The following is a 26,188-nucleotide window of genomic DNA, read 5'->3' as shown; positions in this document are numbered from 1 at the left end:
ACTGGTTCACTCCATGATGTCTAGAAACTCCAAGATGGAGGTGGCTTTCTATTGCTACTGCTATTGTTTTACCTCTTCATGTCAACCGTGGCATGTATTGGTTGAAGTCTTATAGAGCAGCATATTGTTTTAGGCAGTACAAAATATCATTTCAGGGGTACTTGGCTGGTTCAGAAAATAGAGCATGGGGCTCTTGAACTCAGGGTTGTTGAGTCTGAGCCCCACATGGGTGTAGAGTTTACCTAAAACTTTTAAATCTTTAAAAAAATACATCATTGGATCATGAACTTAAAGCTCCTAACTGTAATTTATTCACATTCTTCATGGCACACATATAATGGAAGAAGGAGAGTTTGGGTCCAATAGTCAACTATTTTTTATTAATTAGTAGGGTTGATCTTCCTACCTAGAGTGGGGTTCAAGACCTGAGTGTTAAGTGGTTCATACTTTAGTGCAGGGAGTTGTAGAAGGGTAGGTAGAAACGATGTCTGCTTTCTCCTCTGTCTTTGAGTCATACACACTGTGTCTGGAAGCTAGCAAAGGTCTAAACACAAAATGGAAGATATTGGGGATAAGGTTAAGAGATTGTCACAGGCACATGGTCCCACAGTTTTCTTTTGAAGATGGCAATTATCCTTCCTTATAGAACATGATATATAACGGGGCGCCTGGGTGGCTNGGAAAAAAAAAAAAAAAAGAACATGATATATAACATCGAATAAAATAAACATCACCCACTAGCCAAAAACAATGATTTGCTGACCATCTTTGGCCTCTAACCAGTAAGAAGTTTTGGTTTTCCCTTGTGTAGACATTCTTTTTCTTTTTTTTTTAATGTTTATTTATTTTTGAGAGAGAAAGAGAGAGACACTGCATACATGCACATGCATGCAAGGGAAGGGCAGAGGGAGAAAGGGGGACAGAGGATCTGAGGCAGGCTCTGTGCTGACAGCAGAGAGCCCAATGTGGGGCTCAAACTCACAAACCATGAGACCATGACCTGCGCCAAAGTCAGACATTTAACTGACTGAGCCACCTACGTGCACCCGTTGTATAGACATTCTTAGTTGATTCCATCAGATTCCTAGTCATCCCAGCCATGGTTACCTTTTTCTCTTAAACTAGTCAAAGTACTGAGTGTAAGTCAGCACTTCAATACCAAATTCAGACATTGTAAAAAAAGTAAACTACACAGAGAATAGATGTCAGCATGGTGAGCACCTTGTTCATTCCTGCTCAGGGCCCAGACTAAAGTGTTTTCACAGGGCTGGGTCCCTGGGATGTGCTAGCCTTGTGTGCTCAAAGTGTTCATGCTCATGGTGATTTGTGAGCTATTGCTGAGCACATAATGGTCAGTACAGCTACATAAGCAGTCCTGGCCCCAAATGTGTTCACCTGAACTCAGTCAGTCAGATTGGGTCCATAGAAAGATTCTGTTGGGTTCTGACTGGAATCTCTTTGGACGTGCCTTCGGATTCCAAGACCAAGCTGGGTTTTGACATAAGAAGATGTTCCAGTTCCTTCCGGTTACCTGTAAGGGGCTCATTATAATGCCAAGGGTATAGATTGTCCTTTAATAGAAAAAATCCTTTTGATATTTTGTACACACACACACACACACACACACAACAATAACAATAATAGAAACAGAAGCTGTTTTCCCATGTCTAATTAGAAAGTTCTTTAAACTTCTGGCTTATCTTGGTGGTCTCTTTCTATTTTTCTTAGCAAAACTTAGATTTCATCAGTTTAAGTGGGAAGGCTCTTTACTTCCTTAGCAAGAAAGGCTTGGAGGGCAGCAAGGGGCATCTCAAGATACAAAGAAGGCACAAGGAGGAGTTTGGGCTATAGCCTGGGTCACTATAGGTCTTGCAAAACTAGAATTCATCTTTCTTTTCTCTGTAGGTATTTAAAGATACTCTTTTTACCCTCAGAAATCAGACTTTTTATTGAAGTATATTTGACTTTTCATATTGTGTAATTTTAAAGTGTACACATTAAGTTTGATACATTTATATATATGACTGCCATTGTTTTGATAATTAGCATCTCTATCACATTACATGATTATCATTTCTTTCTAGTGGTTAGAATAATTAAGTTCTAGTCTCTTAGCAAGTTTTATGATTACAATACTATATTGTTGTCTCTATTCACCATGCTGTGCATTAGAGCTATAGGGCCTATTTGCCACTCATTGCAAGTTTATACCAGAAAACATCTGTCCTATCCCCTGGTAACCACCATTTTACTTTCTGTTTTTACAAGTTTGGCTCTTTTAGATTCCACATACAAGTGGTATTATTCAATACTTGTCTTTTTGATTGACTTATTTCACTTAGCATAATGTGCTCAAGGTCTATTCATGTTGTTGCAAATGGAAGGATGTCCTTCTTTCTTATCTTCTTCATCTACCCATCCATTGATGGGCACTTAGGTTGTTTCAAACCTTGGCTTTTGTGAATAATGCGGCAATAAACATGGAAGGGCCTATATCTCTTTGATATCCTGTTTTCATTTTCTTTAGGTACGTACCCAGAAGTAGGATTGCTGGATCATATGGTAGATATACTTTGAATTTTTTGAAGACACTCCATATTTTCCAGAATGGCTGAACCAATTTACATTCCCACCAACAGTGTAACAAGGTTCTCTTGTCTCTGCATCCAAAATTTGTTATCTCTTGTCTTCTTGATGATAGCTATTATAACAGGTGTGAGGCGATAGCTCATTGTGGTTTTGATTTGCATTTCCCTGATGATGAGTGATGTGTTGAGCATCTTTTCAGGTATCTGTTGACCATTTGGATGTCTTAGACACATTCTATTTAAATTTATTTAGTGATAGTTTTCAATGTCGAACAATACATTCATTTATGGGTAGATTTTTAAAATAGTTTTAAAGCTCTTATAGAAATCATGTCTCATACATGCTGTTACTTCCTTTATTATTTAAATATTCCCACAAACAGAGTACCTAACCTTCTGTATCTGGGCATTCTTCAGAATTCCAAACACTGAGATTGTTTTTGTTTTTTGTTTTTTGTTTCTTTCCTTCTTTTTTTTTTTTCTTTAAAGTAGGCTTCATGAGCACTGTGAAGCCCAGCATGGGGCTTGAACTCCTGACCCTGAGATCAAGACCTGAGCTGAGATCAAGAGTCAGATGTTTAACTGACTGAACCACCCAGGAGCTCCTTGTTTTTCATTTTTCAACTACCAATTACTAAATGCTCACTCTGTGCCAAACACTATGCCAAGAGCTTTACATGCGTTATCTCATGTTCTCTTAGCAGTCCTGTAAACTAGGTATTATTATTCCTATTTTTCAGAAGAGGAAACTAAGACTCAGAAAAATTAAGTAACTTGCCCGATGGCATATAGTTAATGAGTAGAGAAGCTGGAGCTCACATTCAGGTCTCTTAACTCTTGTTTTCTCACTGTGCTCTTGACTTTCTTTGGGAAGCATTTTCCCTTGTTCTTCAATTTGGGTTGGAGTAATCTGTAATTCTGTTCATGAAGATATACCTCACTTTACGGTAAATATTAGGAACTAAATAATTCAAAGTAGTTCTGCAGTGATTCTCTTCTCTTTCTCCCATCCTCCTCCTCCCCTCCCTCTTCCCTCCTCCCCCTCTTCCTCTTCCTCTTCTTCTTCTCTTCTCCCTCCCTCCTTCCCTCCCTCTCCCCCTCCCTTTTTCCCTCCCTCTCTCTTTCCCCTCTCTCCCCTCACTTTAAACAAAATATCTTTTTGATTTGCGTTCTCTAACATTGGCATATATCTATAAATTAAGATTTTTGAACAACGTTCTGTAGATTTCTTTACCACATTTACTTTGTACTCCTTTTTTTCTTGGAGAATTTAGCCCTCTCTCTCTTTTTTGGTCAAACATATTCTTTTAGATTTTCAGGTTATCTAATAAACCGCAAGTTCACAGACTCAGAAAAATTTAGAGGGGGAGAGAACCGCTGAGATCCACTCATCCAACCCTGTCATTATATGGGCAAGGGAGGCAGCTGGTGGCTGCAGGCCTCCTGGTTGAGTCAGAGCCTCAGTTACTCCACCTCAACCTAGAGGAAATCTTACTGTCTAAGGAGTTGTTCAACGAGTTCGCAAATCGAGAAGAGATCTCTAAATGGACGTGGGCTTTTTTTGCGTTCTGTTTTGTTTTGTTTACAAACAGGGAGGGAGGAAGGCAAACCATAAGAGATTCTTAAATACAGAGAACAAACTGAGGGTTAATGGGGAGGAGGAAGGGGGGGAAGGGGTAAATGGGAAGATGGGCATTGAGCAGGGCACTTGTTGGGATGAGCACTGGGTGTTGAATGTAAGCGATGAGTCACAGGAATCTATCCCGAAACCAAGAGCACACTGTATACACTGTATGTTAGCCAGCTTGGCAATAAATTATATTTAAAAAATAAAAATAAAGAAGTAAATGGATGTTTTCAATTTTACATAAAAGAAAGAAAGACTGATACCAAATAACAGATGGTTTTGTTCTAACCACTTTCAAGAGTATCCCTAACACACCCAGTTACCACCAGGCTGTGGCAACCTGTCGGGGACTGCTCAGAGCAGTCTCTGACTGGGCTCTGACTGGTTTTAGTCAGAAGAGGGATGCTTGGTGGCAGACTGGCCTCCATGTACTCGAAAGGCCTTTTTGTTCCTTGGTTGTATTTCTGTTCTTCTCCTCTGCCTTTCTGTAACACATAAGAGAAAACCAGGAGAAGGGGACCAGAATGTCTGGAGGGACAGATGAAAAAGCACCAGAACAGAGAAGGATGGTGGTTATGTTTGAGCTGAGCCAGCTTTTGGTGCCACACAGCGTGACACATGGACAAATTACAGCCCTGCCACTTTAATTTTTTTAATGTTTATTTATTTTTGAGAGAGAGAAAGAGAGTGAGAGAGAGAGAGCGGGAGCGAGCAGGGGAGGGCAGAGAGAGAGGGAAACACAGAATCTGAAGCAGTCTCCAGGCTCTGAGCTGTCAGCACAGAGCCGGCTATGGGGCTCGAATTCACAAATCCATGATCATGAGATCACGACCTGAGCTGAAGTTGGCCAGTTAACTGACTGAGCCTCCCAGGCATCCCTAGCCCTGCCACTTTAAAATAACAATCTTTCACTTTCACTCCAAGTTGCTATTTTGGGAGAGTAAGTTCCAAATAACATCTCCTAAGAGAGTTTGATAAATATGTGGTCATTAACTAGAGATCAAATTCTACCTCAAAATTTAATGAATAAAACATGTAAGACCTCCTCTCAATTTTATTTTTTAATTCCTTGCTTATATGCCCCTTGGCTGAGCATACTTTCTTCATGTTTATAACCAAATTTCCCTAAATGAGAAGCATCCATTTTGTTCTGGCATAGACAGCAATATAAGCATAGTGTCATACATTATTCCAATATATTTAACAATGATATTCTTCTTGTTTTGCACAGACTAGGACACACAATGAAGACAACCAATGAGAACCAAAAGATCTGCAGTTATACTTGAGAACATCAAGAAGAGGCAGCAAAGGACAAAGGAGGTCAAGCTGCACATACATGGAGGAAGCCAGTTTCTCAGAAGACAGAACTTCTAAGCAACAGGAACGTTTGCCTTTTGGTAGAAATGTCTCCCAAATTAAGATACACAATGATTACAAATTTACCTCGAAAAATGACATCCTTGATGTCTCATATAACATTATGTCAACAGTAGGTGAGCCTCAAGAAAAGGCTCCATATAAAGAGACTTGCAGAAATGCAGACATGGCCAAGACTTCAGATGAAATGACCAAAATTGGTATCAACAAAAACTATGATAAAGAGAAACAGTCCACCATAAATCTTGATATTCCAGCTAATGAAAGGGACCCTTCAAAGTCAAACCTTTCTAATATTTTACTCCATCATCTTTCCAGAGAGAAATTCTTAAAAGGTCAAGGCATTAATTGTGCAGCTTTCCCCAAGATTTCTAATGCTGACCGTTCTGATGAAGCCGTTATTAAAAATATTATTTTGCGCTATACTAAGAATTCTTGCCCAAAAGAAAAAAACCCAGAACTCACAGGCCCTCTCAGCCCCAAAAGTGATGGTGAAAACAGCAATAAGCACTGTTGTTCTCGAACTATGAGAGAAGAAAACACCTCTGATTTAGAAGAGCCAGTGGTTGCTGGAGAAAGCAGCTATCAAGAAACTTCAAATTTTCTAACTAAAATCAAGAGTCCATGTGATAAACCAAAAAGTTTCCAAGGGCAGCCACCCCAGAAACAGCAGACTGAAAAAGTAATTTCAGGCAGTGTGTTCAAATATGGCCATGGTCAGGTTCATTACCAGTTCTCTGATTTCTTTAAGGTTGCTGCCAAAGTGAAAATCCCTAAAATTAACATAGTTAATGAACCACTTATAGAGAAACAAGCCAGCCTTTCTCCTAAATTGAGAGATGAGTCAGTTATTGTGCAAGATATTTTAGAAAGCTTGTCTAGGTCAAATTGTATTGAAAAACAAAAGCAGAAAAGGAAAACTACCGATAATTCACAACAGATAGAGGTAAGTAAAAGTAGTCTCCAGGAAGTGCATACTTCCCATCCATATCAGTGGGCCTTTGCAAGGTGCATGGAACTGACTTCTAGTCTTGACCCCTCAGAAGCTCAGCGGGTGTCTTCCTAAGAAGAAGCAGGGGCTGGACAAACAATACATAATAATATAAACTCCAAATTCTTTGACCTGGAATTTTAATGTCCCCATTTTTTTTCCTTCATCCTACCCTTATAAACTTAGCTCCCATCCCCCAGGAGTCAAATTCAATGACCTGGCTGGTTCCCAACCTCTCTGGCCAAGCACCCACTGAGCTCCTGTCCTCCATGGAACATTGCACCTCTGCTTATCAAAGATCTGCTCATGTTCATGGCCTCTTTCAATTCCGAGTTGGCCACAGGGCTTTTCAAACCCTCACTCCAACTCCCGGTCAGGCCTTCGCATCTTCTTTTGTTTAGTTTTCTCTGAGAGCATTTATCTCACCCTTCTTTGGATCATAATAAATTGGAAATATCTGTTTCTTCCACTAGATTTGAGTACTCTGGAGAGCAGTAACGTCGCCTTCATCTTTCCATTGTCTAATTCCCCTAGGGGCTTGGCCTTGTGTCTTCCATATATTACACCCTTAGTTATTAACACTAAATTGAATCAAATTAAGATCTTTAATAACATAATCCAAGCTTGCTATATTGGTAACTAGTACCATTTTTTAAATGCTTATGTTGGGATTCTTTTTAAGTAATCTCTACACCCAGCATGGGACTCAAACTCACAACCCCAAGATCAAGAGGCACATGTTCTACTGATGGAGGCAGGCAGGCACCCCTGAAGACCAAATTTTGTTAATGTTTATACTATTTCCCCTTTCCTCATCTCCCCATCCCCCCATCCATCTCCCAACATGTTGAGGCTTGGGACCTCATTGATTATTTGAGGTTTGGTGGTTAGGTAAATTCACATTAATGATCAAAGTAAACATTTCAGTTCTCTGGCACTTTGCCAGGATGGTATGATCTTTCCCTTAAGCTTTGTTTGAAGGGCACTCTGGACTGAACACTCTCTACCTGTTTCCATTTCTACTCGTTCATGCTTCAACTCCCTTCTCTATCAACTGAATGATCTGGGGAGCTTAAACAGAACCCTTCCCTCACCTCCACCCCATACCTGAAGCCAGCAGCCCACCTGGCCTTGACTGGAATGCTTCTCGATGTCTGACATTGGCAAGTCTCAGGGGTCCTCTTTCTGTTTGCAGGAAAATACCCCTGGGTGTGCATAGTCCTCAGTGCCCTGAGGTTAGTAGGAACAGAGTGGATATTAGGCTAACCTCTCTCTGTCAGTGCGAGTCTAAAGTCAGGTGTCTTATTTCCTCTAGTCCTGCCAGTTGAGGTTGGAGAACTGGACTTTATCAGTTCTCTGTCCATCATAATAACTAAAGTCTAGTGTGACCATTTAGCTCTCTGGTACTGGCATGTTTCTGAGCTTTGTGTGTTAAGAACAATGGGAAGAGCCTCAAGGTGACTCACTCTGGAATTTAAGCTCCTGTCCTGTTAGCTCATGGTGAATAAACAATCACTACCGTGACACGCATTTTGAAACTTAATGCATACTACTATTTTATATTATTCTCTAGAATGTGGCTACTGTGTGCACAGTGTTAGTGAGAGTACCAGCGACAGAGCTAGCAACAAGGCCAACAATGTCCCCAGCCCTCATGAAGCTTATGGCCCAGTTTTAGGAGAAATGTTTCAGTATTCCCCATAATAGTAGCAAACATGGTAGTAGTAACAGATATGGTCATACCTAACATTTAATCCTTATCTTAACCCTAGGAGGTAGGTTCTGTTTCTACCCTTATTTTATTGCTGAGGAATTTGAGGTTTACAGTGATGGAGTCATTGCCTTGGGTCACCTGGGAGGTAAGTGTCAGAGTGGAATTCAGCCTTGGCATTGGGGACCCAGCTCTTGACACAACTCTGGGCTGCCTCCATGATGACCATAACATTTTGGATCATTTTGAATAATGGCATCATTAATCTGTGTCAACAATAATGTTTTCTTCTCCTTTAATTGTGCAGATGGAGCCCACAATGCATATTCATCAAGAACATCTCACAGGTACTAGCATTTTTATTTTATTTTATTTTTAATATTTGTTTATTTTTGGGAGAATGCAAATTCAGGGGGTTGGGCAGAGAGATGGGAACAGAAAATCAGAAGCAGGCTCTATGCTGACAGGCTGACAGTAGCAAGCCCAATGCAGGGCTCAAACACATGAACCGCAAGAAGCCAGCCACTTAACTGAAGTCAGACACTTAACTGACTGAGCCACCCAGCTGCTCCACTAGCATTTTTAAACCGATTTAGATATACATTTAGAAAACTTTTTGTTTTGGGGCACCTGGGTGGCTCAGTGGGTTAAGCGTCTGACTTCGGCTCAGGTCATGATCTCGCAGTTTGTGGGTTTGAGCCCTGCGTCGGGCTCTGTGCTGACAGCCAGCTCAGAGCCTGGAGCCTGTTTCGGATTCTGTGTCTCCTTCTCTCTCTGACCCTTCTCTGCTCATGCTCTCTCTCTCTCAGAAATAAATAAAAATTAAAAAAAAAAAGAAAACCTTTTATTTTAATAGCAAATGGTGATGGTTGCCACAGACTTCTGTTTTTAGTACTTCATAAATCTGTAGTGAAGTTGAGATGAATAGAAGCCAAAACTTATTCTCTCTTATACAGGAATAGAATCTGAGGCAAGTTTCTTTAAGGTGTCATCAACCTCTCAGAAAGACCCTTGCCCAAGTTCTTCTTACATATTTCAAAAGATAACTGAAGGGAAACAGATGTGCCAGAAGTTAAAAGAACAGACTGACCAACTGAAGACTAAAGTAATATTTTTAAAGCTTACTATGACCAATAGAAGTGGCCAAATTCAGACATAAGACATCATGTCATTAATGAAATATTGCATTTTTTTCACCACAGGTACAAGAATTTTCCAAAAGTATAGCACATGACTCTCCTTATCATTTGCAAGACAAGAAGCTGGTAATAAATTTTATCCAGTTTTAAACAGCTTTGTTAGGGAATTTGATGTGCCTGAATATGAATGAATTTATAGCACCATGTTTTCTCTACATTAGGGGAATTAGAAATGTTCTGGTAGAAATGTTTTGCTGAAGATTAAGGGCAGTGACCTCCAAGGCCTAGCCTTGTGTTTTACATATATTATGCCCTTAATTATTAATGATTAAGATCTTTAATTATCTATTTCAAGCTTGATATATTTGGTTACTAGTACAAAATTTTGTTAATGTTTAATTTATACTATTTCCCTTTTCCCTCTACCCAGCCTCCCAACACGCTGAGGCTCAGGATCACATTGATTATTTGAGGCTCAGGGGTTTGTGTTACAAGAGCTAAAAGAGCTTAGAGCTCTATTTCTGTATGTATTTATCTCTCTCTCATTCTCAGAGGAATCTATTACTTATGGCTATTATTTCTCAGCAGCCACCCTACAATAAATCTGAGACCGTGGTAGGCTTAAGAGAATAACATGTCAGCTGTTATAAAGGGCAAGTCCATCCAGAGTTGATGGGTCCTGGGGGATACAGATTGTAAAATTTGCCAATATCTGACAACATATCGACATATATAACTTTGAAAACTTAAACCTGATCTTAAAGCTATACTTTTCAGTCAAAATCTGTGATTTTCACATCCTTGCTTGTTGTTGCATTTAATGAAATCACTAATTTATATTGTAACCATACAGCCTTGTTCATCAGTGCCAGGGTGTGGCAAGTGGGGGTGGAGCATGGCAATGGGGCAAAAAGCTGAGATTGCTCGAGCCAGAAATGTGCAAAGTCAAAGATGTCATTCAGGCCACTGGGTCAGCAACAAGGCAAGTGGTCAGAAGCCCTGTTGTGAAGGACCACTAACAAAGCCAGGGCAGACTGTGTGGTAGACAACAGACAGCATAGACAAAGGAAAGGAGGACTCAAATGTTAAGAGACACAGTTCATCACTCTCATTCATTTATCATATTAATTAAATGACTCATTCATTCATACATTCATTTGTTCAACAAATACTTATCAGGTACTTCCTATGTCCAAGACTCTGTTCCAGGGACTAGGGATTTGGAGATCAAGAAACAATTTCTTTTTCAAGTGGCTTATAGTCTCCTAGGAACCACAGAGGGTAAAAGAGACAAGCAACATGAAGCTCAAGAAATTATGCTAACGGCAGCTTAGAGAGGCTTACTCTTGCCAGTTAGAGGGCACTTTGCAAGGCTCCCTGGAAGTGACTGACCTCTGAGTTTGGCATTGTAGGATGAATATGTATGAGATTGACAGGGTAGTGGCAAAAGGGTGTTCCAAGAAAAGGAATCAGCAGTCATGATGGCACAGGGGACAGAAAGCCCTGATGGGATGAGGAATCATGTGGTAGTATAATTAGCCAGATGGAGCTCAGGGTTCATGTGGTGAAGAGGAAGAGATGAGACAAGGACTACTCATGAAAGACCTTTAAACCACGCTAAGAAAGTTAGGGGCACCTGGGTGGCTCAGTCGGTTAAAGCGTCCAACTTCATCTCAGGTCATGATCTCACGGTTCGTGGGTTCAAGCCCCGCCTTGGGCTCTCTGCTGACAGCTGGCTCAGAGCCTGGAGCCTGCTTTAGATTCTGTATCTCCCTCTCTCTCTACCCCTCCCCACTCATACTCTGTATCTCTCTGTCTCAAAAATAAATAAATTATTAAAAAAAAAGAATCTGTTAAAAAAAGTTGGATTTCACCCTGAGGTTGAGTGAGGGGGCAACACTGGAGTACTGAAAGCCAAGAAATGGTGAGCACCATGGGGGTAAGACTGTAGGGACAGAGCCTGGCTAGGAAGCCATACTCTAGGTAACAAGTTAAGAGGGCCTGAACCAAAAGTAGCAATGAGGATGGAGAGGGGACAAATCTAAGAGTTTAACAAAGTGGTTGCACATTGAAAAGGGTAATGAAAGGAAGGGAGGAGGCTTGGATGAGTGTCAGATTTCTAGCATGGGCAACCAAGGCCAGGACTCGAAAAGGAAGATCCAGTTCCTAATGGGTGTGGGAGGCAGGCAGGAGGCAAGGTGCCAAGTTCATTCTGAGGTCCCTGTAGGACATCCAATTGGAAAGATCCAGTAGGCAATTAGAGCAATGGATTTGGACCTCAGAGGAGTTGCTTGGGCCAGAAATGTAAATCTGGATATCGTTGTGGGTTGAAGCTATGAAGTATATGAGATTGACCAGGCAAACCTGCAGAGTAAGCAGTAAAGAAGTCCAAGGAAAGAATCAGCAAACAGGGGCAGGTAAAAGAGTTTTCCTCAAAGGAGACTGACAAGGAGTGACCTGAAAGCTCAAGGCAGACCTGCAAGGGGCAGAGCTGTAAAGCCAAAAGAAAAGAAGAGAGTGTGGGCCACAACAACAAACGTTCGAATAATGGGAAAAAAATCAAGAAGTGCATTGGATTTGGCAACCAAGAGATCATGTGGGACCTTGGCAAGCCCAGTTTTAACGAAGTGGTGAATCTGTAGAAACCAGATTGCAGGAGTGAAGCAGTGAATGATAAAGGAGATATCAAAAAAGCCTGGTTTTCAGGAACTGGGAGAACATAGATTTTTAAAGGGCTGAGCAAAGTAGAGGGAATGGGTTCAAGGCACTAGCTTTCTGAGGCCTTGATCCAGGATGTTTCCCCTTGATGCTAGAAGATATGTGCGGATTCAGGTTGGGATGAGAGGAGAGTCAAGGTGACTCCTGATAGTGTCAGCCTTGGCCTGAGAGTTCCAGGCTCATTTGTTTCAGCATTGGAAGAAGGCCAGAGAGGGCTAAAACTAACCTTCTCAGCATGAGCAACACAACAGAGTGGAAAGCATTTGGATGTTGGGATAGTCTACTATATACTGGCTGTACGATCTTAGGCACTTCCCATCCTAGAGTTGTAATGAGAATTACACGAGGTACATCTATGGCTAGAAAACCGTGCCCTATCTTCTTCTTAAATGTAATATAATTTAAATCCCAAGATCTTAAATTATAATTTGTGATTGGCTATCTCTCTTTTCTCTTTCCTTTGAACACCTAATTCCTTCTTACGTTTTCACTATCTGCATGCTACCAATTCCTAAATTCCTGGTCCTAACTTCTCATCTACAGCTCCAAATGTTTGTGTGTATCTTTACTTGGCTCTCCCACTCTTGCTGAAAATTCTACGCGTCCAACATTGACAGCTCTGTTCAAACCTGTTAGCCTTTCCAAATTCCTCAGTTTAGTCAGGGGTTCACCTTCTTTCTGCCTCCCAAGCTAGAAACCTGAGCATTGTCTATGAAATTTACAGCAGTACCAGACAGGGTCCTGGCAGGAACTAGACATTTATTCTAACGGAGCAAATGAGGGGAGTTTAATAAGGCATCATTTTACAACAGCATGGGCAAGGATAAGGGAAACCAATAAGGGACAGAAAACATCTCATAGAAGGAAGAGTGGGGGAGGAAGGAAGGAGGAAGAGCAGATATTGGAGCCTAGGGAGAGTAGCTGTAGTGGTATAAGTAGCTGACAAGCTCTGCTTTTGGTAAAGAGACACAGCCAACCCACGGTGATACAGGCAGGAGGACATCAGGGAAATAAGGACCCCTACCTTATCCTTCTTAATTTCGTCTCTTCCGCTGTTGCCTTCCATTGGCTGAAACCAAAGCCAGGGCAGGGAAGCCTGTTGGTGCAGTCCACTGAAGGTCAGCTTCCTGGCTGGGGCACAGAGAAAGATGAAGTACGAATCTGGGCAGGGGGAGGGAACAGGGAAGACATCTACCAACTTGCCATTTTTTATGCCATATGGCCAATATGTTTCCAAACTTGGAATAATAATCAGATTTAATAATGATGATGATGATGTTGATGATGATCCTGACACTAAGCATTAACTCACTTAATTTTCACAGTATAAGGTGAGGGCTATTGTTGCCTCAGATCAGAAAAGTAAAGTTTAGAGTTCAAGTTGACTAAAACCATAATAATTATTAGGTGAAAGAGTCTGAACTTGAACCCTGGGGTGTCTGATCCTGTAACTTCATTGTGCTTTATACAGTGTCCCTCCAACTCTCCTATCCTCTCCATGTTCACGGACACTGCCTGGGTCAGGCCTTCCTGAGCATCTTTTAAGCCTGTTGTAGGTCTCACTTCTTCCACCAAGCCATGGCAAAGTCCTTGAATCCAGTCTCTTTTCCCAACTGGAATAAAATCCCTGAGACTGATGTAACTTTTGTATCTCTCACACATTTGGCCCAGGGCCATGCATAAGCACTGCTCAGGGAATATTTAGCTATTGGGGCTGCAGAGCTGAAGCCTCTATACATCAAGACCAGACCTTAATCTGCACCATGTAAGTAAGTATTAATCCACACAAGGCTGCATGTGTTGACGTCTAGAAGACCCATTTGAAGCTCTGGCTAAACTTCCTGATGTTCCATCCCTCCCAATGCCATAGACTCAAACTCAGATCCTCTAACTTCAGTCCCTTTTAAGGTCTATGTGGCTTCAGACATACCTCCTAGAGCTCTAATTTCCTCCCATATACAACTGAGATAATAAAATCTACTTTGCAACATTTACAACATTGACATGTGGATTAAGTAAGATAATGCTCGGGAAAGAGCTCTGTAAGCTAAAAACCATTCTGCAAAAGCACAGGACTACTGATGTCCTGTTATGGAGTTCAGAGGTCTCTGAGTGGGCTCTGGGGGAGAAATCAGAAGTCACCGTACTGAAAAAGCTGTATGCTAGGAGGGCGTTGTGACTGTGGAGATGGCTCTCGGGTTGTCTCTGTTTTAGATGTCAGACTCTGAAACAAAGCAATTGCTGGGAGAAGGATGGTGGCTTCATTTTGAAACTACCATAGAGTACACCCTCCTTATATTTGGGGGGTAAACAAACACACGTGCATGATTCTGGTGACTTTACTGCTACAGGTCCTGGAGAAACTGCAGGGACATCTTGAACTACTGGAGCAGGAGTTTTGGGACAACAAGGAGATGCATCTAACTTTGAAGCAAGTTCACAGGCATGAACCCCCAGCTGTCGGTGACTTTGATCCAGAAAGGTCAGGCTTAAACTGTGTGAGGTGGAGGGGTCAGAGGCAACCTCCTTCAGGTGGGATTCTGATGTAGCTGCTGGCTTAATGCTTGCCCAGCCCCTGCTCTAGGGTCAGCAAAAATGGTGCCACCAATGAACAAGTGTTAGCGCATGAGCTAGGCAGTATGGAATTCCCGCTATGTATAAAGTCCTGTCCTGGGCACTGACCCAGATAGAGTCATCCAGATGAACAATTGTCCCCCAGAGGAGAGATTTTGAACTACAATCTTGCACTCTGTTGTGTGTCATAACTGATTCTGAGACCCAGAACAGCATAAGAAAACCCTGGAAAGGCTCACACGCTAACCCCAGAGGGCTTTCTCTCCAAGCTCCTCATGTCCTGTCCTTCACCCCACTTTTTCTTCTGTTTCCCCTGCCTGGTTCTCCTGTCCATCCCTTCCCCCCCCTTTTCTTTCCTATCCATGGACAATTCCAAAGGGGCAGTTGGGTCTGAGGGGGTCATTGCTAGGTTGGTTAATGTGGGGGTGGGTAAAGGACCCATGAATCCTGATACATTTAGGGAAAAATGTTAAAGCTTAAAGTCAAAATGACTTCTGAGTTAATTCACATTAGAAACTTGGATGCAAACTCACAGAAGTTTCCAAGTGGCCATTTTTATGGCCCTGTGCTCCTCTCTCTCCAATCCAAACAATTTTAAGATGTATTCCAGGACTCAAGGCTAGGATTGTTTCCATTTAATATCCTGGTATGAATTAAAAGAATCCATTTAGGAGGCCTAATCTCTGTAAATTCAGTTCTTTCTATTCATAGCATTTTAACACGGAATCATTCTTGATGCCAGATTACTTTAATGATTTATATTTCAGCACGGGTGTCCTGAGGTATTTTTTCCAAAGTACAATTTTACCTTTTCAAAATGAATGAAATCTCTGTCTACTGTTATTTCAATACTGAGTAATTAGACAGCAAGGATGAGGTTTTAATATTGATTTTCTTTCCCAAAAGCTTACTTTGTTTTCTGGGAAAAGAAAGATCTCTACATACTTTCACTATTTACTTAAAAACTAATAGAGTAAGGATATTTATTTTCTGAGGAATCCCACTTGTCTGGGCAGTCATTTTAAAGTTGGGCCTCTGTGCACAGTAAGACCAAAATTATGCAATGCTTTATTTATATCCTAGTTACACCCACAGTGTGCTGGCCCCAGTATAAGTCAAAATAGTTTCAACTGTAATTATGTCCCGTATACAGGAAAAGTTTTCAACACTGGGGCCAGGGAAGGACCCAGTCTCTCCCAAAACTCAGTTCAAACCACCTCAGAGCAAGCAATGCTGCTCAGCTTGACACTGGTCCTCTTGTTTTCACATGGACATAATGTGGCAATGAAAGGAACTCCATACAATTGTCCAAAGCTTTCTAAGTGTTGAACCTAAAGGCCATTGGAGATGGCTTTTGTAAGGGAATGGATTCTGCAAATTCATTGACTAATTACTTGGGTAAGTCCACAGGGTGCTCTCATTAAAACCTTCTTATTGCGGTGCCTGGGTGGCTCAGTCGGTTAAGCATCTGACTCTTGATTTTGGCTCAGGTCATGATCTCGAGGTTTGTGAGTTTGAGCTCCATGCTGACAGTGTGGAGGCTGCTTGGGATTCTCTCCCTCTCCCGCTCTTTCTGACCCTCCTGCACACACGCTCTCTCTTTCAATCTAAATAAACTTAAAAAAAAAAAAAAAAACACCTTCTTACTGCCTTTAAGACGTAATATACAAAAATAGTTGTTTGATTTCATTCATCTTATTTGTCAGAACGTGATCTCATAGTCGTTTCACACACTGACTCTAGAAGTCAAGGAGTTAAGAAATGGGGTTCTGCCTCCACCAATCCCTCTCTCTGATATTATCAACATACGGTCTTGTCTTCTGCTTTACAGAAGAGATCACAGATTCCCTCAAAAAATGACTTCTCTCCATCTCCAGACCTGCATGTTTTCACCACCTCTATCTTCTTTCACTCACCTCCAACCCATCTGGCCATGGTCCTTGAGCTCATTTCTTTCCTCTACCTTCAGGTCTATCTCCACCATTTCAGACATTCCTTCAAATTTTCAGCCTCTCCTCGTCCCCTGCCTAATTCTCATCTGCCTGCTAGATTAGAACATATTTTCCTTGATTATCAGTACCGTTTTCCATGCTTAGATTTTCGTCCCACCACTTTCTGAGTACAGCAGCCTTTCCCGCTGGATGAAAAGAGCACTGCTATGAGATAAAAAACCCTCCCCATGTAGACAGGACTGGTTCCATTCCATCCCATTGATCTATACTTCTATTTCTACATTAACTACACAGTTTTAAATCACTATAGTCTAGTGGTGCCTGGGTGGCTCAGTTGGTTAAATGTCCCACTTTGGCTCAGGTCATGATCTCGTGGTTCATGAGTTCAAGCCCCGCATTTGGCTCTGTGCTGACAGCTCATAGCCTGGATTCTGCTTCAGATTCTGTTCTCCTGCTCTCTCTGCCCCTCCCCCACTCATGCTCTGTCTCTCCCTCTCTCAAAAATAAACATTAAATAAATAAATAAATTACTATAGTCTAGTGTATATTTTGATATATTTCTTCTTTAAATTTTCTTTAGCTGTTCTTGCACATTCATCTTACTCATAAACTGTATAATCAGCTCACGCAACTTCCTTAATGACATTCTACTTGAATTTTGTTCAGAAATGTGTGGAATTTACAGATTAGAGTTAAATGTTTACAACAGGTAGTCCCATCCAGGAGCATGTTTTTTTCATGTAGATTTCATGCATGTTTTGTTAGATTTATTCCTAAATATTTTGTAGGTTTTCTCAGCATTATTAATAGTTATTTTCTGTAATTGATATACAGGAAATAAAGAAAAGTAATATAGTTATCCTGTGCTGGGCTATCTTATGCATTTCTGTTCTTAGTGTTTTTTAATTAGCTGTTGATTCTCTTAATCTTTTGGTATGACAAAATCATAGCATTTGAAAATAATGATAGGTCCCCCCAACTCCTGTTTTCCCCCTAAATATTTATACTTTATCTTTTCTTCCCTAATTCTTATATATTATATTTTTTATCTATTTATTTTATTTGCTAGGCTTTCAAAACAATGTTAAATAATACTGGCAAAAGCAATCATTCTTTTCATATTCCAAACAGTAATGGGACTTTTTTCAAGTATGATGCTTGCTGTAATTTCAAGTAGATAATCTTTATCAAGAAAGTTTTCTTCTATTCTTGATTTACTAGAATTAGATTTGTTGTTTTTTTTTTATGTTTTAATGTTTACTCAAATGGGATTTAGAAATCTATTTTGTTTATTTCCTAACTCTATTAATATAATAATAAATGTCCTAATGTTTAATTATAGAATGATTTGGAAAATTTTCCCTTTTATTTTTATGTTTCAAAGAGTTAAAGTCTTACTAGAACTCACCCAGAATCCCACTTGGATTTGATGGCTTTGGGGAAGGTAGTTTTTGATTACCTTTTCTATTTTTCTCTGGTTATTAGTTTTTTCCAGACTCTCTTCATCTTTTTGAGTAGATTTTAATAATTTATGTTTTCACAGAGACTTGTCTATTTCATCTAGATTCTAAACCGTATTGGTATAAAGTTGCTCAATCCCATTTGATTTAAAAATTTTTTCTTCTGGTATCTTTCCTTTCTCATTCTTAATGTTACTTATGCTTTTCAGTCAGACTTTCCAGCGGTTTCTTTTATAGATATTTTCAAAGACAATGTTTTATTTTGTTAATAAAATTCTTTTAAATTTATATTTATTTCTCCTTTGGGGGGTTTATTTTGTAGTTCTTTATCCTATCTTCCTGTTTTGTATACTTAGTTTATTGATTTTGAACTTTTCTCCCTTGTAAATGCATTTTAAGGCTATAAATTTTCCTCAGAGTACTGCACTAGCTACATTACATTGGTTTTCTTATTTATTATCCACTTATAGAGTATCCTTAATCTCTATTTTTATTTCCTATTAACCCAAGAGATAATAGGGTTAATAATATCTTAAGGGAGATAAGAGATAATAGGATGAGTGTTAAAATTTCCAATCAGTTGTTTGTTGTTCTTATTGTTGCCATATTTTTATTATTAATTTCCAGTGATCAAATTTTTAAGACTTTAATTTTTCAAGACTTTAAGAGCATTTTTAGCTTCAGAGGAAAATTGAGAGGAAGATACAGAGATTTTCCATATACCTCTGCCTATACACATGCACAGCCTCCCCCACTAACACCCCCACACACACACCAGAGTGGTACATTTGTTACAACTGATGAACCTACACAGATAGATCATAACTGTCCAAACCCCAGTGCTTGCATTAATGGTTTACTGTTGGTGCTGTAAATTCTATGGTTTGGGACAAATGTATAATGACTTGAATCCATCTTTATAGCATCAGACAGAATTTTCACTGCCCCCCAAATCATCTATTCTCCACCTATTCATCCCTCTGCCCCCACCCAACCCTTGGCAATCACTGATCTTTTTATTATTGCTATATTTGCCTTTTAAGGTTCCTACATGTCTTTTCACGACTTAATAACTCATTTTTTTAGTGATGAATAGTATTCCATTGTCTAGATGTACCATAGTTTATTTATCCATTCACTTCCTGAAGGACATCTTGGTTTTTTTGTTTTGTTTTTTTTTTTTTTTTTTTAGGACATCTTGGTTGCTACTAAGTTCTGACAAGTATGAATAGAGTCGCCATAAACATCTGTATTCACGTTTTTGTGCTGACATAAGTTTTCAGCTCCTTTGGGTAAATACTGAGTGTATTGGATTGTATGGTGAGAATATATTAATTTTGAAAGAAACTGTCAAACTGTCTTCCAAAGTGGCTATACCATTTTGCATTCCCACCAGCAGTCAATGAGAGTTCCTATTGCTCCACATCCTTGCCAGTTTTTGGTGTTGTTAGCATTCCATATTCTGATCATTCTAATAATGTATAGTGGTATCTTGTTGTTTAAATGTGCATATCTGGCACAAAAAACAGACATATAGACCAGTGGAATAGAATAGAGAACTCAGAATTGGACCCACAAATGCATGGCCAATTAATCTTTGACAAAGCAGGAAAGCGTATCTAATGGAAAAAAGACAGCCTCTTTAACAGATGGTGTTGGGAGAACTGGACAGCAACATGCAGAAGAATGAAACTAAATCACTTTCTCACACCATACACAAAAATAAACTCAAAATGGATAAAGGACCCGATGTGAGATAGGAAACTATCAAAACCCTAGAGGAGAAAGCAGGAAACAACCTCCTTGACCTCAACTGCAGCAATTTCTTACTTGACACAACCCCAAAGGAAGGAATCAAGAGCAAAAATGAACTACTGGGGCCTCATCAAGATAAAAAGCTTCTGCACGGCAAAGGAAACAACCAATAAAACTAATAGGCAACCGATGGAATGGGAAAAGAGTTGCAAATGACATATAGGATAAAGGGCTACTATCCAAAATCTATAAGGAACTCACCAAACTCCACCTCTGAAAAACAAATAATCCAGTGAAGAAATGGGCAGAAGACATGAACAGACACTTCTCCAAAGAGGGCATCCAGATGGCCAACAGACACATGAAACGATGCTCAGCGTCCCTCATCATCAGGGAAATAAATACAAATCAAAACCACACTGAGATACCCACATCATGCCAGTCAGAGTGGCTAAAATGAACCAATCAGGAGACTATAGATGCTGGCAAGGATGTGGAGAAACGGGCACCCTCCTACACTGCTGGTGGGGATGAAACTGTTGCAGCCCCTCTGGAAAACAGTGTGGAGGTTCCTCAAAAAATTAACAATAGAACTCCCCTATGACCCAGCAATAGCACTGCTAGGAATTTACCCAAGGGATACAGGAGTGCTGATGCATAGGAGCACATGGACCCCAATGTTCATAGCAGCACTTTCAACAATAGCCAAATCGTGGAAAGAGCCTAAATGTCCCTGAACTGATGAATGGATCAAGAAGACGTGGTTTATCTATACAATGTAATGAAATTTTTTTTTCCATGTGAATGTCCAATTGTTCCAGCAGCATTTGTTGAAAAGACTATCTTTCTTTGCTCCATTGTATCGCCTTTTCTCTTTTGTCCAACATCAGGTGTCTATACTTATGTAGGTCTATTTTGGGGTTCTCTATTATGTTCCACTCATCTATTTGTATAGCCTTTCACCAATTCCACACTGCTTTGATTGCTGTAGCTTTATAGTAAGGCCTGAAGTTGGGTGGTGTCAGTCCTCCAACTTTGTTATTGTTTGTCAATATTATGTTGGTTATTTTGAGTCTGGCTCTTCATATAAACTTTAGAATCATTTTGTCAATATCCTCAAAAGAACTTGCTGGGATTTTGACAGGAGTTGCATTGAATCTATAGATTGAGTTGGGAACAATGGACATCATGACTATATTCAGTTTTCTTATTCATAACCATGGAATATCTCTCCATTTATTAACTCAATAAATGATTTTATTCATCAGAATTTTATAGTTTTCGTTATATAGATCTTGTACATATAGGTTAGATTTATACCTAAGTATTTCATTTTTTAGGTCTTAATGTAAATAGTACTGTCTTTAATTTCAAATTCTACTTGTTCATTGATAGTATATAGCAAAGTGATTCAGTTTTGTATATTAACCTTGTATCCTATAACTTCTCTGCAACTGCTTATTAGTTTCAGTTTTTCTGTTGATTCTCTTGGATCTTCTACACAATCATGTCATCTGTGAATAAAGACACTTTTATTTCTTCCTTTCCAATCTGTATACCTTTTCTTTTCTTGTCTTACTGCATTAAGTAGGACTTCCAGTGCAATGTTGAAAAGGAGTGGTGAGAAGGGACTTTCTTGCCTTTTTCCCCCCATTCAAGTACTAACCAGGCCCAACCCTGCTTAGCTTCCGAGATCAGACGAGATCAGGTGTGTTCAGGGTGGTATTGGCTGTAGACACCTTTTTCCTGATCTTAGTGAGAGAGCATTGATATAATTTTTAAGGTTTTGGAATTTGTTGAGATTCTTCTTTGTGCATTAATATAAGGTAAATTTTTATAAATGTAATGAACTTGAAGAAAGTGGATTCTTCCTGGGTAAAATATTTATATTTATTTGTTTATATTTGTTAATAAATATATATTTATTATATTTATATTTATATACGTATATATATGTATATATGTGTGTACATATATACGTACATATGCATATAGACCAAGCTTGTTAATCAAATTATTCAGATAGTTCATGTCCTTCCTCTTTTCAATTGATATAAATCATTACTTCCACAGAATCATAGCTGTTAAAACTGTAAGGGATCTGGCGCACCTGGGTGGCTCCATTGGTTAAGTGTCCGACTTTAGCTCAGGTCATGATTTCTTAGTTCATGCGTTCGAGCCCTGTGTTGGGCTCTGTGCTGACAGTTCGAAGCCTAGAGCCTGCCTTGAATTCTGCATCTCCCTCTCTCTGCCCTTCCTCCACTTGCACTCTGTCTCTCTCTATCTCTCAAATGTTAAATAAATTAAATAAAAAGAACTGTAAGGGATCCCAAAATAATTAGGTCCGATAAGCAGAGTATTGTTATTATCCTATGTTATAGTTGAGACATTGGAGGCACAGGAAGATTAAGTGATTTTCTCAAGGATACACAGCTAATGAATAACAAAATGAGGATTAGAGCCCAGACCTTTGGAATGAAACTCTAAACAGGATGCATGTCAGGGCGGGTGTCCATTACCCTTCCCGTCTGAAGCCAAACCACATTAATCATACAGATCAATGCTATATTCAAGAACTGTTGTTGCTAATTAGAATGTTGACTGCATATCCAATAAGATGCTTGTTTATGTTTATTAGAGAAGTAGAAGGTGAAATTTTCAAGTTGGAGATGCTACTTGAAGATGTCAAAGAGAAAATTAATAAGGGCAAATATACATCAGCCGTCTCTCTTTCCGGGAGTTCTCCTCCAATTATCCCAGATGACTTGGCATCCACATCCTCTCCACCCTCAAATGAGGTAATAACAGCAACCTACAGCCTAATTTCATGCCAGGAAAAATGTTTTTTATGCATTTATAGAATCCTAATTCATGAACTCATGAATTCTATTTTAATATCTCATGAAAATTTAACTTTCCAAAGTCTCATGGAACCAGCTTTTAAAAATTAGAAGCTATTTTAAGTGTTGGTTTTTGAAATATCTTAATAGTTTAAGATGTAATAATGCAGTTTAAACTGATGAACCACTGAAAAGCTATTTCTTCTGGATGAATAGCAACATTTTTGTGGATCATGCCTGGAAGAAATAATTTTTCTTCTTAATAGTTTTATATTCCGTCTTCTACATAAAGAATAACACACTCAGTGGGAAGAACTATTTTCCATTGGTCCACTTCGAGTGGCATTTTCCTTCTTTCAAGTCCAATTCTTTTGGATTGTCTACACATGCAAGAATAGGAATTCAAATCAATCACCACACAGTCTTTCTGCGCTTTTTGTTTTTGTGGCCTCAACTATCAGAACATTCAGACTAAATTAAAATTCTGAGAAACTGAATCATCTGGATAATTGCCTTAAATTGACTCTTTTGTTTCAGACAGTATTTGCCTGTGGCTGATATTCAAAATCCGAATAGGATTTGTCAGAGTTAAGAACAAGATGCTGAAGATTATATAAATACTAGCCTTACCAGGGACATGCCTTTGACCCTTTAAAACACTTAACCTGCCCAGCAAAAAGTTCATCCATTTGGATAACCTCAACACAATGCCTCCCCACCCCGGGCAGAATTCTTTGCTCAGACCTCTGTGTCCTCACAGGACTGTGTCTCATTGGTCTCTGTGCCTTTGTACGTATCTTTATATCCCAAACATCTGACTAAACGCCTGGTTAGTGTGAATGCTCAGTATAGTAACCTCCGAGCCCTCGAGGATTTAACAGTTCCAACACCTCGCAACTGTCTCCAAAGTTCACAGCACTTTATGCCTCCAGTTCTGAACCTGCATTAGCTTCCAGGTGGTACAAGGGAGGCCAGGGAGTCAGCCTAGCCTTCCGCCCAGCAGCTCTCTCAGGTCTGGTTTTGCTCTTCTTTATCTGGTCCCAAGTTTACAGCACTTGCTATGAAATAATGAGAACTCTCTAACTTTGTGATAAATAGCCCCGAAGAGAGTCTACTGCCAGGATTATTCATTTCTTCAACAAATATTTATTGCTACATGCTAGGTACTTTTGATATTGGGGTAGAACATAAACAAACCAGGGGCACCTGTGTGGCTCAGTTGGTTAAGCATCCAACTTCGGCTCAGGTCATGATCTCACAGTTTGTGAGTTTGGGCTCTGTGCTGACAGCATGGAGCCTGGACCCTGCTTCAGATTCTGTGTCTCCCTCTCTCTCTGCCCCTGCTTACACTCTGTCTCTCACTCTCTCTCAAAAGTAAACATTAAAAAAAAAAGCAGACTAATAACTTGCCCTCAAGATACGTATATTTCTGTGAGGGACACATAACAATGAACAAATAAAGTTAACATGTGGTTACAGAATGTTACAAGTGCAATGCACTTAACATTATACATTACTCCGACTCTGAAGCCGAACTGCCTGGGTCTGAGAACTGGCTCAGTCACTCATCAGCTTTGTGACCTTGGGAAAGTTTTGTAAACTCTCTGTGCCTCAGTTCCCTCCTCTGTAAAATAAAGATAATAATATCTGCCTAAGCTTCCAAGTCCTCTTCTGCAAAAAGTCTTTGCAAAGTGTAAATCTCTGAACCAACAGAATTATTACTGTTTCTTTCTCACTATAATTTTGTCATTATCATTTAAAATTTTTTTAATGTTTTATTTATTTCTGAGAGAGATAAAGAGACAGCGTGAGCAGGGGAGGGTTAGAGAGAAAAGGAGACCCAGAATCTGAAACAGGCTCCAGGCTCCAAGCTAGCTGTTAGCACAGAGCCCGATGTGGGGCTCAAACCCATGAACCGTGAGATCATGACCTGAGCCGAAGTTGGATGCTTAACCGACTGAGCCACCCAGGCACCCTGTCATTATCGTTTTAGACCCACAGAGTTTTAATCCACCAGCACTTCCAATTAATTTATGATGAAATAATCTCAAGTGTGGTCCCCAGAACAAGAGCCTTAATATCACCTGGCAGCTCATTAGAAATTGTTATGATGTTGTTATGGTGTCGTGTTCATATAGGTAAAGGACTTGAAACAGAGCCTGGCTCATAGGAAGCATACTACCTGGGTGTTAGCTCTTGTGAATATTAGGTAATGGCATGTGACCAAAGTCACTCACTATGGGAAGGCAAAGTTACTCTGGAGACATGGTCAGGGAGGGTAAGATTTGAACTGAGTTGTTCGGGAGGGAGGGATGAGAAGGTGGCAGGGAGGTGAGGGGTCCGGGGACAAGGACCCCAGGCAGGATGTGATGGTGCCTGAGGGTGGGGTGGGGGTGCTCAGCTGACTGGAGCCCTTTCCCATGAGACTGCAACCCTAAAGGCAGTCCCTCTGTGTGGCTCCGTGGATTCCCAAGGAACACTGGGGCCGTCCTTTGGAGCCCATGTGCGTGTGAGGGGACAAGGGCCCCCTGGCAGGAGGACCCTCCTCCGAGGGGCTTGGTGGGCTAGCCCCACAGCCCTGAGTCCTCGGCCCCGCAGGCCCCTCACCCCAGCTCCCTCAGAGAACACAGTGACAGGCCCTTTCCTTCTCAAACAAGTTCCCAGAGGAAAGAGAGAGAGTGGCCACATGATGCCCCATCACACCCTACCTTAGGTTGCTCCTTCCCATCGTCCCAGGAATGCCAATTCTTAGCCAAATAATCTCCCAAAGTGAGACTCCCAGGTAGCTCAAGAACTGATTCTAAATTCAAACTGCCTTAAAAAAAAAAAAAACTAAAACCCAAACAACAACAATAACACAGAGTAACTAGATCAAATGACCATAAGGTTGTCCTCTGATTCCAGGGTCATGTCCAGCAGCCCAGTCCTGCTTAGTTCAGTTCATTGTTAGATCTCTGACCATAACCAGTGTTACTGAATGTGGCTCTGAAATTGGCATTGTTGAGATCACCTGGCTCTTATACTAACACCTGGAGTGTTAGTGCTGGAGACAGCTGCTGGTATTGCTAATGTTTCCCTCTCAGCACTCAGGAAACACCAGCCTGAGGCACCTGTTCTAGATCAGGTCTTCTCCAACTACAGTGCACCCAGGAATCATCTGCAAATCTTACTGGATGCAGGCTTGATTCACTGGGGTGAGCCGGCAATTTTACATTTCTTTTTTTTTTAATTTTTTTTAATGTTTTATTTATTTCTAGGAGAGAGAGAGAGAGAGACAGCGTGAGCAGGGGAGGGTCAGAGAGAGAGGGAGTGACAGACTCTGAAACAGGCTCCAGGCTCTGAGTGCAGTCAGCACAGAGCCCGACACAGGGCTCGAACTCACAAACCACGAGATCATGACCTAAGCGAAAGTCGGACGCTTAACCGACTAAGCCACCCAGGTGCCCCGAATTT

At 40.4% G+C, this 26,188-nt stretch overlaps 1 protein-coding gene across 6 annotated transcripts in view; it reads left to right on the top strand.

Annotated features, from left to right (window-relative positions):
• Window positions 1–1,409: 1,409 nt before the first annotated feature.
• AKNAD1 (AKNA domain containing 1) overlaps window positions 1,410–26,188 on the top strand; it is a 42,667-nt gene continuing 17,888 nt past the window's right edge. For 3 of the 6 annotated variants that reach the window (XM_077765562.1, XM_077765561.1, XM_077765557.1), the window contains exons 1-7: window positions 1,410–1,533; window positions 5,447–6,541; window positions 8,605–8,644; window positions 9,254–9,402; window positions 9,500–9,562; window positions 14,506–14,636; window positions 22,534–22,693. In XM_077765562.1, coding sequence (XP_077621688.1) covers window positions 5,555–6,541; window positions 8,605–8,644; window positions 9,254–9,402; window positions 9,500–9,562; window positions 14,506–14,636; window positions 22,534–22,693 — 1,530 coding nt within the window. In that variant the 5' untranslated portion in view covers window positions 1,410–1,533; window positions 5,447–5,554. Of the gene's footprint in view, window positions 1,560–5,446; window positions 6,542–8,604; window positions 8,645–9,253; window positions 9,403–9,499; window positions 9,563–14,505; window positions 14,637–22,533; window positions 22,694–26,188 lie in introns of all 6 variants that reach the window. The other 3 variants (XM_077765560.1, XM_077765558.1, XM_077765563.1) reach the window with 3 other exon arrangements.

This window comes from Crocuta crocuta, unplaced genomic scaffold, assembly GCF_008692635.1.
Source record: "Crocuta crocuta isolate KB4526 unplaced genomic scaffold, BGI_CrCroc_1.0 scaffold274, whole genome shotgun sequence".
Lineage (NCBI taxonomy): Eukaryota > Metazoa > Chordata > Mammalia > Carnivora > Hyaenidae > Crocuta > Crocuta crocuta.
Note: the sequence above shows the minus strand (reverse complement) of the source record. Positions and strands in the feature narration are given on the sequence as shown.